This window comes from Sprattus sprattus, assembly GCF_963457725.1.
Source record: "Sprattus sprattus genome assembly, chromosome: 7".
Lineage (NCBI taxonomy): Eukaryota > Metazoa > Chordata > Actinopteri > Clupeiformes > Clupeidae > Sprattus > Sprattus sprattus.
The window spans coordinates 417,501-435,000 of NC_137926.1; the positions used below are offsets into that span (position 1 = coordinate 417,501).

Consider the following 17,500-nt stretch of genomic DNA (forward strand, 5'->3'; position numbering starts at 1 on the left):
GAGAGAGGGAAAAGAGAGAGAGAGAGAGAGAGAGAGAGAGAGAGAGAGAGGGAGAGAGAGAGAGAGAGAGAGGGAGAGAGAGGGGGGAGAGAGAGAGAGAGAGAGGGGAGACAGTGAGAGAGAGAGGGAGAGAGAAGGAGAGAGAGAGAGAGAGAGAGAGAGAGAGAGAGAGAGAGAGAGAGAGAGAGAGAGAGAGAGAGAGGAGAGAGAGAGAGAGAGAGAGAGGGAGAGAGAAGGGAGAGAGAGAGAGAGAGAGAGAGAGAGGGGGGGGGGGAGAGAGAGAGAAAGGGGAGAGAGAGGGAGAGAGAGAGAGAGAGGGGAGACAGTGAGAGAGAGAGGGAGAGAGAGGGGAGATAGAGAGGGGGGGAGAGAGAGAGGGAAGAGAGAGAGAGAGAGGGGAGACAGTGAGAGAGAGAGGGAGAGCAAAGGTAATCTTACAATAGTAATCTAACAATAGTAATCCAACAATGCATTCACAAAACAAAATAACTTACTTCCTTCTTGTCTCCTCACCATTATTGTAATCTCTTAATAATCGTTTTATAATATGATAGATCTAAAAAAAATATATGTCTATAATAGCTTGACCCTAACCCTAACTGTAATAACTTAATAATCTATGTATAATATAATAAGTCATCATTAATCTATATATATGTCTATAACGGGTCTATATAGTTTCATAATTTAATAATCTAATATTATATAATGTAAGCCAACTCCCTGAACCCATGCTTAATATTTCCTGAAAACTGTAATAATAAATGCTCTCGTTCCCCCTGAACCAGGTGGGTTCTGGGAGTGAGGGAGTGTGTGGGGTGGGTTCTGGGAGTGAGGGAGTGTGTGGGGTGGGTTCTGGGAGTGAGGGAGTGTGTGGGGTGGGTTCTGGGAGTGAGGGAGTGTGTGGGGTAGCGGCCTTGCTCAAGGGCTGCTTGATTGGCAGATTGAGTCTAAGATACTTTGCTCTTATCACATGGGTTCCTCATTGAGTTAGGGTTAGGTTAGGTTCCTCATTGAGTTAGGGTTAGGTTAGGTTCCTCATTGTAAATTTGGAATCCCCAAAAACAAGTCACAACAGACTTTATCACCATATCACCACACAGACGTACACATACACACACACACACACATACATACACACACACACACACACACACACACACACACACACACATAGACTTTATCACCATATCACCTAGAAGTGTTTTGTCTCACTTCCCTGTTTGGGTCGAGATAAAAAGCCAACGCCAAAGACGCGCCGTACTCAAAATGACAGCAATATAATATCATGTCAAGCTATGTCATGTGATAGGATTAATTTTGAAACGTTATTCATGATCAGAGAATGTGTTAATGAATGGGTTTGTATGAAATAATGACTTTGTATGAATCATGTGCTTATGTGAGCAGGAACATGGCTTTCTGTGTTTCTGTGTGTGTAACTTAGACTATTAAGTGCTGACGCCACTAAGTCGGTGTATGTGTGTAAGCTACATGCGTAAAAGAAGGAACCTTCTGTCCATGTTTGGATTAGGTGATAAAAAGGGATGAACTGTGCCTATCCTGCCATCTTTTACTGAATGCATGTGTGACAGAAAGCAGCCGGGATGACATAAAGAGGGTTTAGTTCACGTGTGTCTATTTCTGCTGACATGTATCATTATGGTGTAAATGTTAACGCACATTAACCCTGTGCGATGTTTGTGCTGCTTTTGCCTCCCTTTCATCTGAGTGACCCCGAGAATTATTGTTGAATAAATATACTTATCTACAACTCTGGAGGCCTGAGGTAACTTGAGTGAATTTTCACCTAACATCATGTTATAAGATGAAAATAAAATAAAATATCATATCATATGCATGAGGACTGGTCTGGGAGCTGTGGGCACATGCAGAAATGTGAGTGCAAGATCAGGGCGACATTGCCATTCTATTCCTTTGCCTTTGTGTCTCTGGCTTTCACACACACACACACACACACACACACACACACACACACACACACACACACACACACACACACACACACACATACTCACACACACTGTGTGCCTCTGCCATTCACCTGATTTTTATTATATAACATGACATGCTATGCTATGATTTGATATTATATTGCTGTCAATCTGAGTAAAGCATATTTTTGGCTTTCTTGCCATGTGCATGCTTACAATATAATATTATATTACATTCAGCCTCAAATGTCTACTTACATACTCACAAAACATTGCTGAAAATGATTTCAAGGAATTGCAAAGACCTTGTGCTTGTAATGTAAACTGTCACAAGATTAACACAACTGTGTGGATGTGGGCTTTCTTTTAATTTACCACAGTTATTATTATTCCATTAAAGCAGTTGAATACACAATTTCACTTTATAATTCGAGGGCAACTTCTCCTCTTCAAGTCTCTAATACCCTATTCTACTTACCAAGATAATACATGTACGTTGAGGTCACAAAGGCCATGAAATAAATCCCGGCACAAAACGAAAACATCCCGATTATAATCAGGGATGCGTCGCTGACGTATCTGGAAAACACTTTCACTCCCAAAAAACTTGTTATGAAGATCATAAATCCTGCAGCGTTGCCGTATCCAATCTGCCTTGCGTCCCAGTTAAGTGGCTCTTTTATCACAAAAGACACCAGGATGTCCATGCCTCCCCCGACTGCAATGTCATATAGGATGCCTCCAGCGAACAGGAGCGCAATGTTGGTGGTGTTTTTAAATCTGTGTTCCAATATGCTTTCGCGACGCTCCCTGGCTTCCGCTGACCGCGCAGTCTGAAGCACGAATGTTGAATACAGAAAGCAAAGAAAATACAACATCACGCTCAGTCCAACCAAAATGACGCCACTTTTTACCTCGACTGTGTACAGCTGGAAGAGGTGGCCTGACACCAGACTCCCGAACAGTCCAGCTAAACCATAGACTAACTCTATTCGCATAATGCTGATAGACCTCTCATCCTCGGACGTGCTGAGGGAGACCAGAGCCATTACACCTGCCCAGTACGAGGCAAACCCCCCACACAAACCGTGGACCACCGCTCCACCGTACAGAACTTCAATGGGCCAGTTTAACGTGATTACAAAAACAAGAAACAGCCTGGCGATAAAGTAACCGATCATAGGAACGACTATGGGTAACTTTCTGTAACCCCTGTCTCCACATTTGGCTAAAATAATAGCAGGTATGATAGGGACGAATTTTCCCAACATGGTATAAACCATGTAGAAATTTGAAATAGCTTTCTGCTGACTGCCAGAGTCGGTGAAATCTGTGTTATTTTCGAATCGTTCTTTAACGACCGACTGCAGACCAGTGTCAAAGAATGCACTGGCAACCTGGGCGCAGAGGACCACAGGTTCGATGGTCATCCCGAAGTTACAGCGAACCATTATGACCCGATGTGAAGCAACAAAATAGACAGAGAAATAGACAAAATAGACCGGAAAAGCTAACCACCCCTCTTAACTGTCAGAAATAATCCTTTAACGTTTCCATCAGAAATTATTCCGGCAACAAGCTCTGCCAGGTGTCACACACAGCTTCAAGTCATCAAGTGTTGGCTGCTACCCGTAAAACCAGTTTATCTAAGTGATTACATTTCCGTGTTTGAAAAGAGAAGGGCTTGGGCGTATTGGTGGCGTCATTCAGACACGGGGAAGTTACATTTGAAGTCAACGAAAGGCTATTTCGTAAGGCACTGCTACGTGGCGGAAATTGCCTGCACATAACCTGATGCTCATGAATATGTCGAGGTGAAGTGAAGCTGAACGAATTATATTGCCACACGTCTTCTTAAAAAAACAAACAAACCAACAAAAGCATTTTGTGCCAGGCCTATTTAGGGTGCTTTCATAGAGATGCTTTATCATCATCCAGTTAATCCCTGAGGTCTTCTGGCCCTGAAATCATAACAGTTAAAAAAGCCAGGACAAAGAGACATGGAGAAGCAGCTTTTAGTTTCTATGGCCCCAGCCTTTGGAATACTCTTAATGGCTTAAACGGTGGGAACGTTTAAACGTGCACTTCAGACATACCTTTTGCCTGTCACTCGCTGTAATATTTATCTGTTTATTGTTTATTTATCTCTGGAAAATCTCTGTCTCTTACAAGTGTTTCCACCCCCCCCCACCCCAAACTTTTTGTCTTCGTTTATCATGATTCACCACTGTCTATAGTAGTCTACAACTATAACTACAACATTTGACAGTAACGTATTGTGATAGATCTGTGTTGTGTAGATTTGCCCTCCTGATGCAATAGAATAAAAAACATTTTAAATGATTGTAGACATGCTTTGAACTTGCAGTATAAGGGCATACAGGTTGACTCGAGCCCTTATATTCTTTATAAATACATACAAGACACATTCAAGACAAGTTGTCATTGTATCTTGATATTTATCATTAACTAAACAAACTAAATCCATGTAAACTTCATTTCCTGAAATGAGATTGACCTAAATGTGAGGTCTAGGGGGGATCTGTTTCTATGGCATTACATTAACACCTGCTTGCTTTTGCATTAATTCATACACACACACACACACACACACACTAACATAAACACCTACTTGCTTTAGTACTTTTTCATGGGATAAAGTATGAAATTATTCACCAAACAAGAACATGTTCTCAAAACAGTTTTAAAAGAGGAAGCAAACACAAAATACACAACCAAATTAACAATTTTTTAATGAGAAAATAATTATATACGTGTATAATTGTGAGGCTTACAGTAACTATAAAACAATATAAGCAGAATATGCACATACAAGTGGTTAACATATTAACCCAGGGGAACAAATCCTCTCATAATCATCATGTCCTCTTCAGGACTCCTCTGGAACCTCCTCCTGTGAACAGAACCACACAGTGAACCCTTACCCTCACCCTTTTACAAGCACAGTAAGCCACACTGCCACACTGACATCACACTGGATAATGCAATAGTCAGTATTACTATTAACAACAGAAAGCATTACAGCTGTGTTTTGTGAAGGATCCTACATTCCACACTTTGCGTGAGCTACTGGTTAAGGAATAAAGTCAGCTGCTCAATGCCTGTAGATGAATTCTAGGCCTCTACATAGCTACTGGTTAAGGAATAAAGTCAGCTGCTCACTGCCTGTAGATGAATTCTAGGCCTCTACATAGCTTCAGTTTCATTGACAGGTTTAATACTGTGTTTGCATGTGTTCAAGTGTCTCTTCGTAATGCATCTGAGGAGGCCAGTTATCCACACAACCCTTCACTCTAATGTATGCGTCCTCCAGTACTATGTGTTCAGTACACAGCTCACTCATTCATTACTACACAGTATGCTTTACTGAAAAACACATGTGGTTATAAGAAGCATTTCAGCTTAACCTTAAGGCTTAGTTTAGGGTTGGGTTCAGTCTCCTGTCCACTTGTCTACTTGCCTGAGTACTGTACTCAATTATATTGTAATTTAGGTCCACCAGTATGAAGTGAGGCCCAACCGCAGCTCTTGTTTAAGTGTGATGCTTTTTTCTTGTGCAGCTTCCATTAAATTCTCCCTAAAGAGTCCGTAACCTGTTGGCGTTATACTGTCCCCAGATCAGCTGCAGGACGCAGTCAGGTAGACTGGGTGCACGCTGAACCCTTATTCCTTTCCAAGATCAGCAGCAGGACACAATCAGGTAGACTGGGTGCACGCTGAAACCTTATTCCTTTCCCAGAAACAAACATCTTCAATCTCATCATCACACAATGAATTTGATTACTCTATGAGTGTCCAGCTTTAACCATCACTCTAAGAGCTGCCAATTGTAACCATCACTTGAAGGCTTAAGAATCAAACCTCATCACCCTTAATCCATTTGCATGGTATCATAACATGGAGCAATTCAGCATTATTATCAAAAATACTTGAAATACATTGTGCTATTTGTGTATTCTACAAAAACTAAAACAAAACCTGACTACTTGAAACCGTTAGCTGTGCCAGTTACATACATACAGCACAGCAGTAAGTGGAGACGCGCGGCAAGCTGCAAGTATAAGCAAGATTCCTCTGCATTTGTGCAGAACACACACAGTAGGCACCCCTAACCCTCCCGGGATACACCGATTAGTAGAAGATAGAATTATCATTTTTTTTCTTTAAAAAAAAAAATAAGCATACACACTACTGAAAAGCCAGTCATTTGCAAAAAAACATGTTCCATCCATAAGTACATTGTCCTCACTGCACAAATAAAAAATAATAATCTCCTTGTAAAAAAGCAACTTGTTGACCATTCATTCACTCTCCACATCATAGAACCCGAGTACAAATCAAGTGGACTGCATGGGGGAATCTCATCGTTATCCCTGGACCTAATTGGTTTGCCAATTCCAATAAACAAGAGGGCAATTGTCATCAGGCTTTTTATATATATATGTACACATACCCCTCCTCATAGCCAGCTACTAAATACCACTTCATTACTCCTGCAGAGTCTCACATTGTCTTTCTCTTCAGATGGACGTGTGAGTAGCAGTGAGGGACTGTTTACATCACTTCACCCATAAAAAATCAATCGCTTTGCATTAACAACATCACACCAGTAAATATACTTGTTCACGTCATGGACCACAATACAAAATAAACACGTCCCATGATGGAAGTGCACTACCTATGTGCCAGTCAAATTCTGAAGCTATAAAGAATACTTATAAAGGGACATTAACAACAGTCCGTTAAATACTTTTCGATATCGATATATATATATATATATATATTATATGCATATAAAAAGGAGATTTTTTTAATAGCACATGCTCATCAACAATGGAATTCTTGACATTTTACAAAGGAAAGCGTCTTAGGGTAGTGGATTCGTTAAGTTTGTAGATGCTTGGGTAAAACACACACTGACTGGCTGGATACACACTGTTTCTTCATGTTGTCATTGTCTTTCGTGCTCAGTTTTCTTCTGTCTGAAAACAGAGATATCGCATTTGGTTTCAGAACTGTCCCTGATAATGCAGAGGAGTCACGGAAATCATATTGCTGTAAAGAAGAATCCTTGGGCCAACTCATCTCAAACTTGGGCACTTCCGCTCAAACACCAGGAGGCAATATGCATTCGGCCTCTTACACATTTATCATTGTCTATCCAAGTGCAATTAAATGTAAATGTAATCTAACTAATGTAAATGTAATCTAACTAATGTAAATGTAAACTAACTAATGTAAATGCACTGTAACTAATGTGAATGCACTGTAACTAATGTAAATGCACTGTAGCTAATGTAAATGCACTGGAACTAATGCTTGTCATTTAAATTTTTCCCTTTGTTCACGCATTCATTCACACTTTCTTTTTCTTCTCATTTTGTTTCTGTAATCTAAGTCCCTGCAGACTCTCTTGTCTGCAAATAAACCGACTGCATTCACTTGGCAGTTCCCACATATCTCCTTGCCCATAATGACAAGCAGGTTCCTCAGTGAAACTCCACTGTTCCTAAATGCCCAAGCACCAAACCATTACATGCCAAGCAAAACAATCAATCCTCTTTGCACTTATACGCCCACGACCTGCACATACTGCCCTATTATGGATGCAACTCTGCTAATGATAAATATCATTTGTTTTTCGACCTTGAATTGACATTTTATGATCAAATCCAACAGATCAGACCAATCAGAGAAATTGTTAGAAGTGATGTTGCTCTGAACTGTTGCCCAAACACAGTGGACCGCTGCATCCCCAGCCTAATGCTTATAGCAGGACTGCATTTAATGACCAGATGTGTGCAGACTCCTCAAGTATGAGTCAATGAACTCAACACATTATATTGATAACAAGTGTTTCTTCTCTTGGCTGCAGCCAATGCCAGTCTCATAATATTGGCAGTACTGATAGTTATCATTCAGAACATGCTTTGATTGTCTGCACTGACTCTATTCACTAATGATACATGACTATGCACCCCTGAAAGACTTTGAATAATGCAAAAATAAACTCTCTCGTCACTCGTAAAACTATCAAGTGCATTTTTAGGTATGTTCCATTAACAGCAGTTGGGCCCATCTGTGTGCATCAACAAACAATCAACATCCTGTCTCTTTTTTTTGGTCACCTCCTCTCATTTCCTCTTTGGAGTGAATAGAGAATAGCACAGCCACACAAAGGCATTTCCCTCCTGGAGACGTTGGTCTTAGTTCCTCTCTAACATGCTGAGACCTTGATTGACGGGCTGAGACCCTAACCTTTAACCCTAACCTTTAACCCTAACCCTAACGCTGACCCTTAACCCTCGCTATAACCCTTGGCTAACCCATGGGCCCTGTTCTCATTAGCCAGGTGCTACTGTATTTGCTTATTTTCATGTTACAGGAAATTCATGCTTTTTACTCCTGTAATTCTATCTTAACCGGTGGATCCTCTGTTCTAAGGGGTTAGGGTTCTAAACCGGTGGACCCTCTGTTCTAAGGGGTTTGAGTCAGGGTTCTAAACCGGTGGATCCTCTGTTCTAAGGGGTTTGGGTCAGGGTTCTAAACCGGTGGATCCTCTGTTCTAAGGGGTTTGAGTCAGGGTTCTAAACCGGTGGATCCTCTGTTCTAAGGAGTTTGGGTTCTAAACCGGTGGATCCTCTGTTCTAAGGGGTCAGGGTTCTAAACCGGTGGATCCTCTTTTCTAAGGGGTTTGGGTTAGGGTTCTAATGATGCTGAGAAGAAATCAAAAGCAGAAGTGCAGCAATAGTTTCAAATGTGAGAATAAACATGATTAGATAGATAGATATTTAGTCCTTTCGGTTCAGTAGAAATAGGCCAAATTCTTTTATACTTGTAGCTTGTGAAAGCTGATGGGTGGTGTGAAACTATGTGTTGACCAAACCTCCATCACTCCGGGGCCAAACCTGACACTGGCTGCGTTTGAGAGCAACCAGTCCTTGAAAAACAGACCTCTCAATGACTAAAAGGCAGGTTTGTGTCCATTCAATCTTAAAAATTGTCCTCAAAAGCTCCAAAACAAAAAGTATAACACCCAACATCAAGTTCCATGCTCAGAGTAGCACATTCCCCAGTAATGCACACGCTTCCAAAAATACCAAGTAAAAAATTGCAAAAACAGAAACCTTGAAGCAACGGAAGGAAGCGATCCCACTAGAAGGTAACTAGGGGTAACTAGTGGGTAAATATGGGCCCGCATTATGTTTGGCCCCGGCGGCTCGTCCACATCCCCAGCAGGTGTCTTCATGTCCAACTTCAACAGTCAGCATCGATGAGTTGGTCTTGTGATATGAAACCCCCTCACTTAAATAAATACAATGTTGTTGTCCTGTGGAGATGCTCCCCCACCCCCCCTTTTTTTTTAGCTCACACTCCTATGTTTGGGGGGGGGGGGGTGTTAGCGGTGTCTACTCCTCTTCCTCTTCTTCTTCCTCCTCGCCCTCGTTGGCGTAGATCCCTGCCTCCCATTTAAGTGCCATGTTGCTTTTCCGACGGGTCACCCGGGTAGCCTCCAGGACCTGGACAAAGAAGACATGGCTTAGTTTTCCGACAAGAATGAAATGCCTCATTCCAAACCGCTAAACTATACTATAGCTTTTCTATCTCAATCCACTCTGATGGAGTTACAGTTTCCAATGTGACAGTGATATAAAGCTCTCTGTGGTCTAGGTCACGTCAGCATATTTCAACACCCAACACATGCACAAAAAAACCATCCATGGCTTTGTCAGCCATTTGAAGCTTTTCGCACATGCTCAAACACAGATTGCTGATTGCTCATTTTTCCACTTCACACACTCACACACAAAACGCATGCTCACACACACACAAACACACACACAAACACACACGCTCATGTGAATCCAAGCTTGAGAAAACACAGGCTTAAAATAAATACACATCAATATCACAGCAGAGGAAAGGCTGCCATGCCACATCACAGAGCCGAGTGGGCAGGTCTTTTGTGGGGTTTGTTAACAGGTGTTGCATACAGGAGGAAGGCAGTACTTTTCTTTTCCAGTGAACCAGAACGTCCAGTCGTTTATCTCCTCCTTGTGTAACGTCCAGTCATTTAGCTCTGCTCTGTGGAACGTCCAGTCGTTTATTTCTGCTCTGTGGAACGTCCAGTCGTTTATCTCTGCTCTGTGGAACGTCCAGTCGTTTATCTCTGCTCTGTGTAACGTCCAGTCGTTTATCTCTGCTCTGTGTAACGTCCAGTCGTTTATCTCTGCTCTGTGTAACGTCCAGTCGTTTATCTCTGCTCTGTGTAGAGATTATCACTAACTTCTAACACAAAGCTTTCATGGCAAACAGAGTTCCCCTTTTTGCAGACATGCTAGGAGATGTCTTTCATAGTTTCAAAACAGAGTGCAGTGGTCACTAACTTGCATTGATGTTTAATAAATAATTACTAATCGATTAATTTAGTAATTATTAAAAACAAATTAATGTAAAATATAGTGTAGAGATGATTTTAACTGAATTGTGTTGAATTGAAATGATCTGACTGTGACATTAACTATGACTATGGACTAACATCCGTTTACTGTTTTGAGGCTTTCAGGTATTATGTCAGCAATATGTTTGAGATAATCAGGAACTTTGAACTTTGTCTTCTGCACACAGTTGTTCTAAGATTTGACATCTTCTATTCTTTGAAAGAGTATTTGTACAAGTTACTGGTGTAATCTGGGTTAGGATTAGGGTCACTGTTGTCATCTGTCACATAAAAGGCTGGACATTGCTGGTTCCTGAACCATAGTGAAGACCTATAAGTGCAGCTGGGAAATAACTAATTGAACCCTCAGCAGTGTGTGTAGAAAGGTGCCAATGCTTCTACTCAGACTGTGTGTGTGTGTGCTCTTTAAAGTGGTGATGGGATTAGGGCACTCGTTAGAGCACGTCACTCCAGAAGCTGTGCTCCTCATAGCCGCAGTCTCCGGGCAACACCAACACTTACACGGATCCGTGTCACAGCGTTGGGATCATGCTACACCCATCGACAACAATGGCCCCGAACAAACAAAAACAACAACAACAATGAGAAAAACAATAACAACAACAACAACAAAGGAGAACATGCAAATGACAACATGGAAAGGATAGCCAATCGAACACTTGCAAATCAAGCACTTTGACAGGTACCTCTGATGTAACATCACTAGCGAGCTTTAAACGGGCGTACTGACAAGAGGGAGAGAGGCAACATTAGAGTCAGTCACTGGTGAGACACTTGGCAGAGAAGAAGCAAACCTTGAACCCTGTTTAATATCAACGTGTTCCAAACCACACATTCACAATTCCCTCTGCTGCTGAACAGGTTAAGGCTTGCCTTTGGCCTGAGTGAATGATATAATACTGACATTGTTGTGGATGCTTGGCAAGTGGGTACAGTGTTTGTAGTCAGTTACATATTTTTGGCTTAAAAGGGTGATGGAGATCATTTCCAAACACTGTTAATGACTTTAGAATGTATTAATCGAGTGTGTTGTATTAATAATTACTTTGTATGAAGCATGTGCTTATGTAAGCAGGGACATGGCTTTTCTGTGTTCTTGTGTATATGTGTAACTTTGATTATTGTCTATGATTGGCTGATCTCAGTGGGGAGAGGCAGAGAGGGAGGGTCGAACTGTGCCTCCTCGTGTAAAACTGACATCCTTGGAAGACAGGAAGCTCAGTTAGAGATCTTAGTCAAGAGTGGCTATTACATCTGAGATGTTAAACATGTATGGCGTCAGGAGTAGATCAATCTTAAGAACATAAACCCTGTGCGATGTAAGTTAAATTGCTTCACTTTCATCCTTCTGCTGAGAGTGAGCCTGATTGCAATTTTTATTGAATAAATATACTGTTCTACAACTCCGAAGTCCTAAGATAACTTGAGAGTGAATTTTCACCTAACAAAGGGTGTTTTACTTTGACCGGTCTCACAGTTTAAGGTCAAACTTTTATTGGTGGTCCCCCAAACCTGCCAGGAGAGAGGTGTGTAGGGGTTGGGTTTATCAGAAGGCTGTATAACGTTGGGGTGGGATTCTGTGTGGTTTATCAGAAGACTGTATACGGTTGAGGTAACCTAAGGTCGCCCTTATGTGGCCTGTTGGCAACTGTTGGCAAATGTTGGCATGCATCCTATTTTTTGGCCTCTTTTAAGAAGTCATTCTGTTTCAATTCTCTTATTCCCATGGCAGAAAGTCCCGTCTATTGAGGCAACAGAGAAGTGTGAGCACGCCCATATCGTCTGTCCACTAAAATAGAAACTTGTTTCAGATTCGGGCAACCATTATGGATTGAGTGGTACTGTGTTCTTGTTGAAATCCCAAACAAAAGCTTTTTATCTTATTATGCTGAAAAACGGACACAAAGCTGACATGCTTTAGGACACTGGAAACATTATCTCATTTTCTAATGGACACAACAGTATGGTGTACAACAGTAACAATGTTAGCATGAGTGGTCAATGCGAGAAAACAAACAGCAACGTCCAAATGTGACATTCTTAACACTCCATAAACACTGCGAATAGGAATCAAATGGGGTAAGTGTTGGAATCCAATGAGGTGTGCATTGGAATCTCATTGGCTGAGAACAACACTTACGCTGTTGTCGTCGACTTTCTCTCGACGTTTAACCTTGTTGGTCTCGAAATCCTCCATCAGGGTCTGCATGAGGTTCTTGGGGCCTCGGCCCCCAGAGTCGTCACTTCCCAGATCGGAGAGGGGCGAGGGGAGGGGTCCCTCGGAGGAGCAGGGGGAGACCGGGGGGGCTGGCCGAATCTTTTCAATCTTGCCTGCAGAGGAGATTTGGGATTTTTACACACGTATGCATTCATATACATATATGATGTAGATTTTCACATCTACATACACACACATATAGAAGAAAAGGTTCAAAAGCACCTTGCTTAAGAACCTTTCACCAAATGTTTTCTTTAAAGAAACCTAGTGTACACTTGTTGGTCTCAATGTTGTTGGTGAACTTTGTACCTACAATACTACTAATAACTGGAATTGGTAGATCTTAAGAATTAAGTTGTGGCCTTTTCAAGCAGTGAATTTGTACGGTGCAGACCTTTCCTAGAAGCCCTTCCAAATCCAGCTGCTCTCCTGAAAAGGCTCCAATAAGTGAGCCAGACAGACCGGTGGACTGAAGCCACAGACTTATCAGCCACACATAGGGACAGAAGGATCACCCACACATAGCCACACATAGCCACACATAGCCACACATAGCCACACATAGCCACACATAGCCACAGAAGGATCAGCCAGACATAGCCACAGAAGGATCAGCCACACATAGCCACACATAGCCACACATAGCCACACATAGCCACAGAACGATCAGCCAGACATAGCTACAGAAGGATCAGCCACACATAGCCACACATAGCCACAGAAGGATCAGCCACACATAGCCACAGAAGGATCAGCCACACATAGCCACACATAGCCACAGAAGGATCAGCCACACATAGCCACAGAAGGATCAGCCACACATAGCCACAGAAGGATCAGCCACACATAGCCACAGATAGCCACAGAAGGATCAGCCACACATAGCCACACATAGCCACAGAAGGATCAGCCACACATAGCCACAGAAGGCCTTGGAGGAAGTACAAAGCATGCCTTCCCCAGCCACATTCCAATAAACGAATATGCCGGCATGGTATTGCACAGATGGATTTCAGTGGGTTCTTGACCACTGTGATAATAATGACTTCATTCTTCAAAGGGGCTGGCAAACGGCCATCATTCAGAAAGCCAAACATTCCTTTGCCAAACCGGGCACACAACAGACACAACAGACCTGCCAGGTGAACAGTTTTGACTATGAAGAATAGTTAAAGATATAGATGATGTTTTGCATTTGAATTCCTTTAACTTACATTATTAAAACAGTAAGTGTTACTTATAATATATTACTTCATGCTTGTTAATACTGAGGTTAGTGTATTGTTTATGTTAACTCTTATGTTAATATTTAAAAGATACTTTATATCTCATAAGTTATAGGTTAAAACATTAGCGTCAAACAATCTACAGACCAATTAAACATTACTGTTGCTTCCCTAAAGTTTGTTTTATATTAACTGTTAATTGCTTGAACATACATCAGTAGATAAGATGGTAAAACAATGACATGAAAATGCTACACTATCTTTAGCCACTGAACCACTTCAGTAAAACCAACCAAGATTGCATAATAACCATCAGAGATTGCATCAGAACCACCAGAGATTGCATTACAACCATCATTAGATTTTCACAAGCACCACTGTGTTGGTGTTTGACAGAAATAGTTCATTCCATAATCTAACACAATAATTAACACAACTGCTGCACTCTTCACTTAGTCTTCTTACAGTACCCCATTATACCAGCAGGTGGCAACACTCTTCACTTAGTCTCCTTACAGTACTCCATTATACCAGCAGGTGGCAGACTGTCACCAAGCCACAAACCTGTCCCACTGAAATCCCTCAACTTCCTCACAGCAAGGCAAGGCACATGCCTTACATTTCCCAAGGAAACACACACAGACGCACACACATTCGCCAACCCACCTCTCTGTAAACCTCGGTAAATAACTGCACCTGGATCCCCAAACATTGCTCACACTTGACTCGGAGCAGGAATGTGAGGTTGATTGGTCGAGGGCTGCAGGGGGACAGCTGCAGAGGAGTGGCTGCTTTGTGACAGGCCTTTGAAGAAGCTAATGGAGCTGACTCACACACCCATGTGGTAGCTCTAGGACTGTGGGATATAGCATGCGAAGGCCGGGACCTCAAAGAAACCTCTTCCATTAAAGCCTGTGGGACTCTGGTCATACGACAACAAATCAGTGACTAATAAATGTCAGTGGTGAAAGTTAGGAAGCCAATTATTATTTCCTGAAGAGAGGACGATGCTTCTCATTAGCAATCAGGGCGTTCTAGCAGCGGCTCACATAAACAAACCTCCCAGGTAATTACAGCTCTGGGGTGAGGGTAAGGTTTAGCCGGCACTATGGCACGGCTGGCCTGGCTTCATTAACACAGCTTTGGCTTTGTGTACATTACTAATTCCCTTGGTGGGTCATCCTCAGGGGATAATGACTTGGGATCGTGCCAGCGCACGGCTCTTGGGTAAGGGTAGCGCTTGGGATCGTGCCAGCGTGTGGCTCTTGGGTAAGGGTAGCGCTTGGGATCGTGCCAGCGCGTGGCTCTAGGGTAAGGGTAGCGCTTGGGATCGTGCCAGCGCGCGGCTCTTGGGTAAGGGTAGAGCATGTTTGGTTTGTCGATGCCATTACCAATGCCTGCTTGGTCACTGATTTTGTGCAGATGTGCTCTCTGTCGCTCCACCACTCTCTCCATCTTTTTCTCTGTCTCCCTCCCTCTGCACAGAATAACATCCAGTTGCTGCAGACCTAAGTACTTATTTCCATAATGACAAACTGTCAGTGGTTTACTTTACGGCCCATTACGGGTGACAGGAGAGCCCAGAGGAATTCCTTTAAGGGCTAATTTAACAAGATGGAGTCACAGAGACTATTGGGTTAGGCACACTATAGGACTAACCCTAACCCTTACCATAGACACTACAGGGCTACCCTAACCATAGACACTACAGGGCTACCCTTACCATAGACACTACAGGGCTAACCCTTACCATAGACACTACAGGGCTAACCCTTACCATAGACACTACAGGGCTACCCTAACCATAGACACTACAGGGATACCCTTACCATAGACACTACAGGGCTACCCTAACCATAGACCCTACAGGGCTACCCTTACCATAGACACTACAGGGCTACCCTAACCATAGACACTACAGGGCTACCCTAACCATAGACACTACAGGGCTACCCTAACCATAGACAGTACAGGGCTAACCCTTACCATAGACACTACAGGGCTAACCCTTACCATAGACACTACAGGGCTAACCCTTACCATAGACACTACAGGGCTAACCCTTACCATAGACAGTACAGGGCTAACCCTTACCATAGACACTACAGGGCTAACCCTTACCATAGACACTATAGGGGAGCTAACCCTAACCCTAGACACTATAGCAATCTACAAATTTGTTGTGGCTGGCCAGAATAAACACAACCCCAACATTTAAATTATTTAAACTGAGAAATCTGTTTCAGTTGAAATTCAAATAGAATCTCTATTGAAATGAATGAACAATACCAGCTGCAGTTAAAAACCAACCGACCAATTAAAACCTTACTCATTTTTGATAAGAGCATGTGATTATGCTTAAAGTATAATTGTATTTGTATAGTGTCTGAAGAAACTGCCTACAAAATGGCTCATTTGCAAATGTAACATGATGTAAATTCATACAAGGGGTGCTTTGGGTGTTGACATTTTTAGAAGACTAGTTATGTTATTTATGTAAGATGTGGTGCACCTGTGTATGATAGTATATATACTCTAAGGTAAATGGCTCAATGTAAAATGTATTATACTGTAAACTCCTATTGTGCTGTTGTGGGTGCTTTTGAGAGGACTGGTTAGTGATCCCTCACCTGGTGCTGTCTTTCCCGGAAGAACGAGTTTGGTGGGGAGGCTGTTGGTCTTCTGCTTGCGGCTTGGCGCAGGCGCGGGCGCACGCTGGGGTCGGAGGCACTGTGTCAGCCGCTGCCTCTTCAGCTCCTCCTCGCGCTCCTGGGCCGCCCGGATCTCCTCCTCGATCATAGACAGGGTCCTCTGCTTGCGGGAGCGCAGCTTGAAGGGGCCCGAGTTGACCTCCGCGTCGTGGTTCTTCAGCACAGATGCGGTGCTTCTCAGCTCTGCTGCTTCCGAGTACTTGCTGAAGTAGCTGAACTCCTGCTTCTCGCTGGGAGGGGGAGATGGGCTGGGCGGCTTGTATGTGTGTACGGGTTCTGGAACTGGAGCAGGAGGAGCATCAAGAGGGGCGCTGTTTGCCATGCTGGGAACTCGCAGGACGCTGGGCGCCACTGGAGCTTGGACGGTGATGGTGGGAGACCATGCACTTCTCTTTTCCTCCACGGGGGCTGACGCTCTGGGAGACGGAGTGGGTGCAGGCACGGGAGAAACTGGAGATTCCTGAGGTTGTGGAGAAGAAGGCGGTGAAGGCTCTACCACCTCGATACGTCTCTCTGGGATTGGGGACGACTGCTGGGTGGCCTGCCTGGGCTCCCAGTCCTCGTGTTGCTGGGCGACGGCCTGCTGGATGGCGTTCTGGACGAGAACTCCAGCGTGGTACTCGAGCTCCTCCTCCGTCAGGCTGTCTGCCTGGTAGGAGAGGGACACACTGTGCTCATCTGGTGACCCGCCGCCCCGGTCAGACTTCCCGTTGACGGGAGTGGTGGCCATCGGGGTGGAGGGGAAGGAGTAGTCTCCCAGGGAGTTCTCCAGGATGGCACTCATGGTCTCATTGGAGGCCCCGCTGTCGCTGATGTTGTCCATGCTGAAGTCATTGGACAGGGTCTCCAGCACCGTGGTGTCCTGTGAGCGGACGGACAGGTCGTCCAGGCCCGAGTCGATCTCCTCC

At 43.4% G+C, this 17,500-nt stretch overlaps 2 protein-coding genes across 3 annotated transcripts in view; both read right to left on the bottom strand.

Annotated features, from left to right (window-relative positions):
* Window positions 1-3,406, bottom strand: part of slc46a2 (solute carrier family 46 member 2) — a gene marked incomplete at both ends in the record, with an annotated part of 19,456 nt that extends 16,050 nt beyond the window's left edge. The window contains one exon of the mRNA XM_080842975.1: window positions 2,434-3,406. Coding sequence (XP_080699101.1) covers window positions 2,434-3,406 — 973 coding nt within the window. The remainder of the gene's footprint in view (window positions 1-2,433) is intronic.
* A 1,291-nt stretch (window positions 3,407-4,697) lies between these two features.
* The window catches only part of palm2akap2 (PALM2 and AKAP2 fusion), a 103,920-nt gene continuing 91,117 nt past the window's right edge, over window positions 4,698-17,500 (bottom strand). For both annotated transcript variants that reach the window (XM_080842159.1, XM_080842160.1), the window contains 3 exons: window positions 16,512-17,500; window positions 12,578-12,768; window positions 4,698-9,496 (listed from right to left, as the gene is read on the bottom strand). The exon at window positions 16,512-17,500 is cut by the window's right edge and continues 1,295 nt beyond it. In XM_080842159.1, the coding sequence (XP_080698285.1) occupies window positions 9,386-9,496; window positions 12,578-12,768; window positions 16,512-17,500 (1,291 nt within the window). In that variant the 3' untranslated portion in view covers window positions 4,698-9,385. The remainder of the gene's footprint in view (window positions 9,497-12,577; window positions 12,769-16,511) is intronic.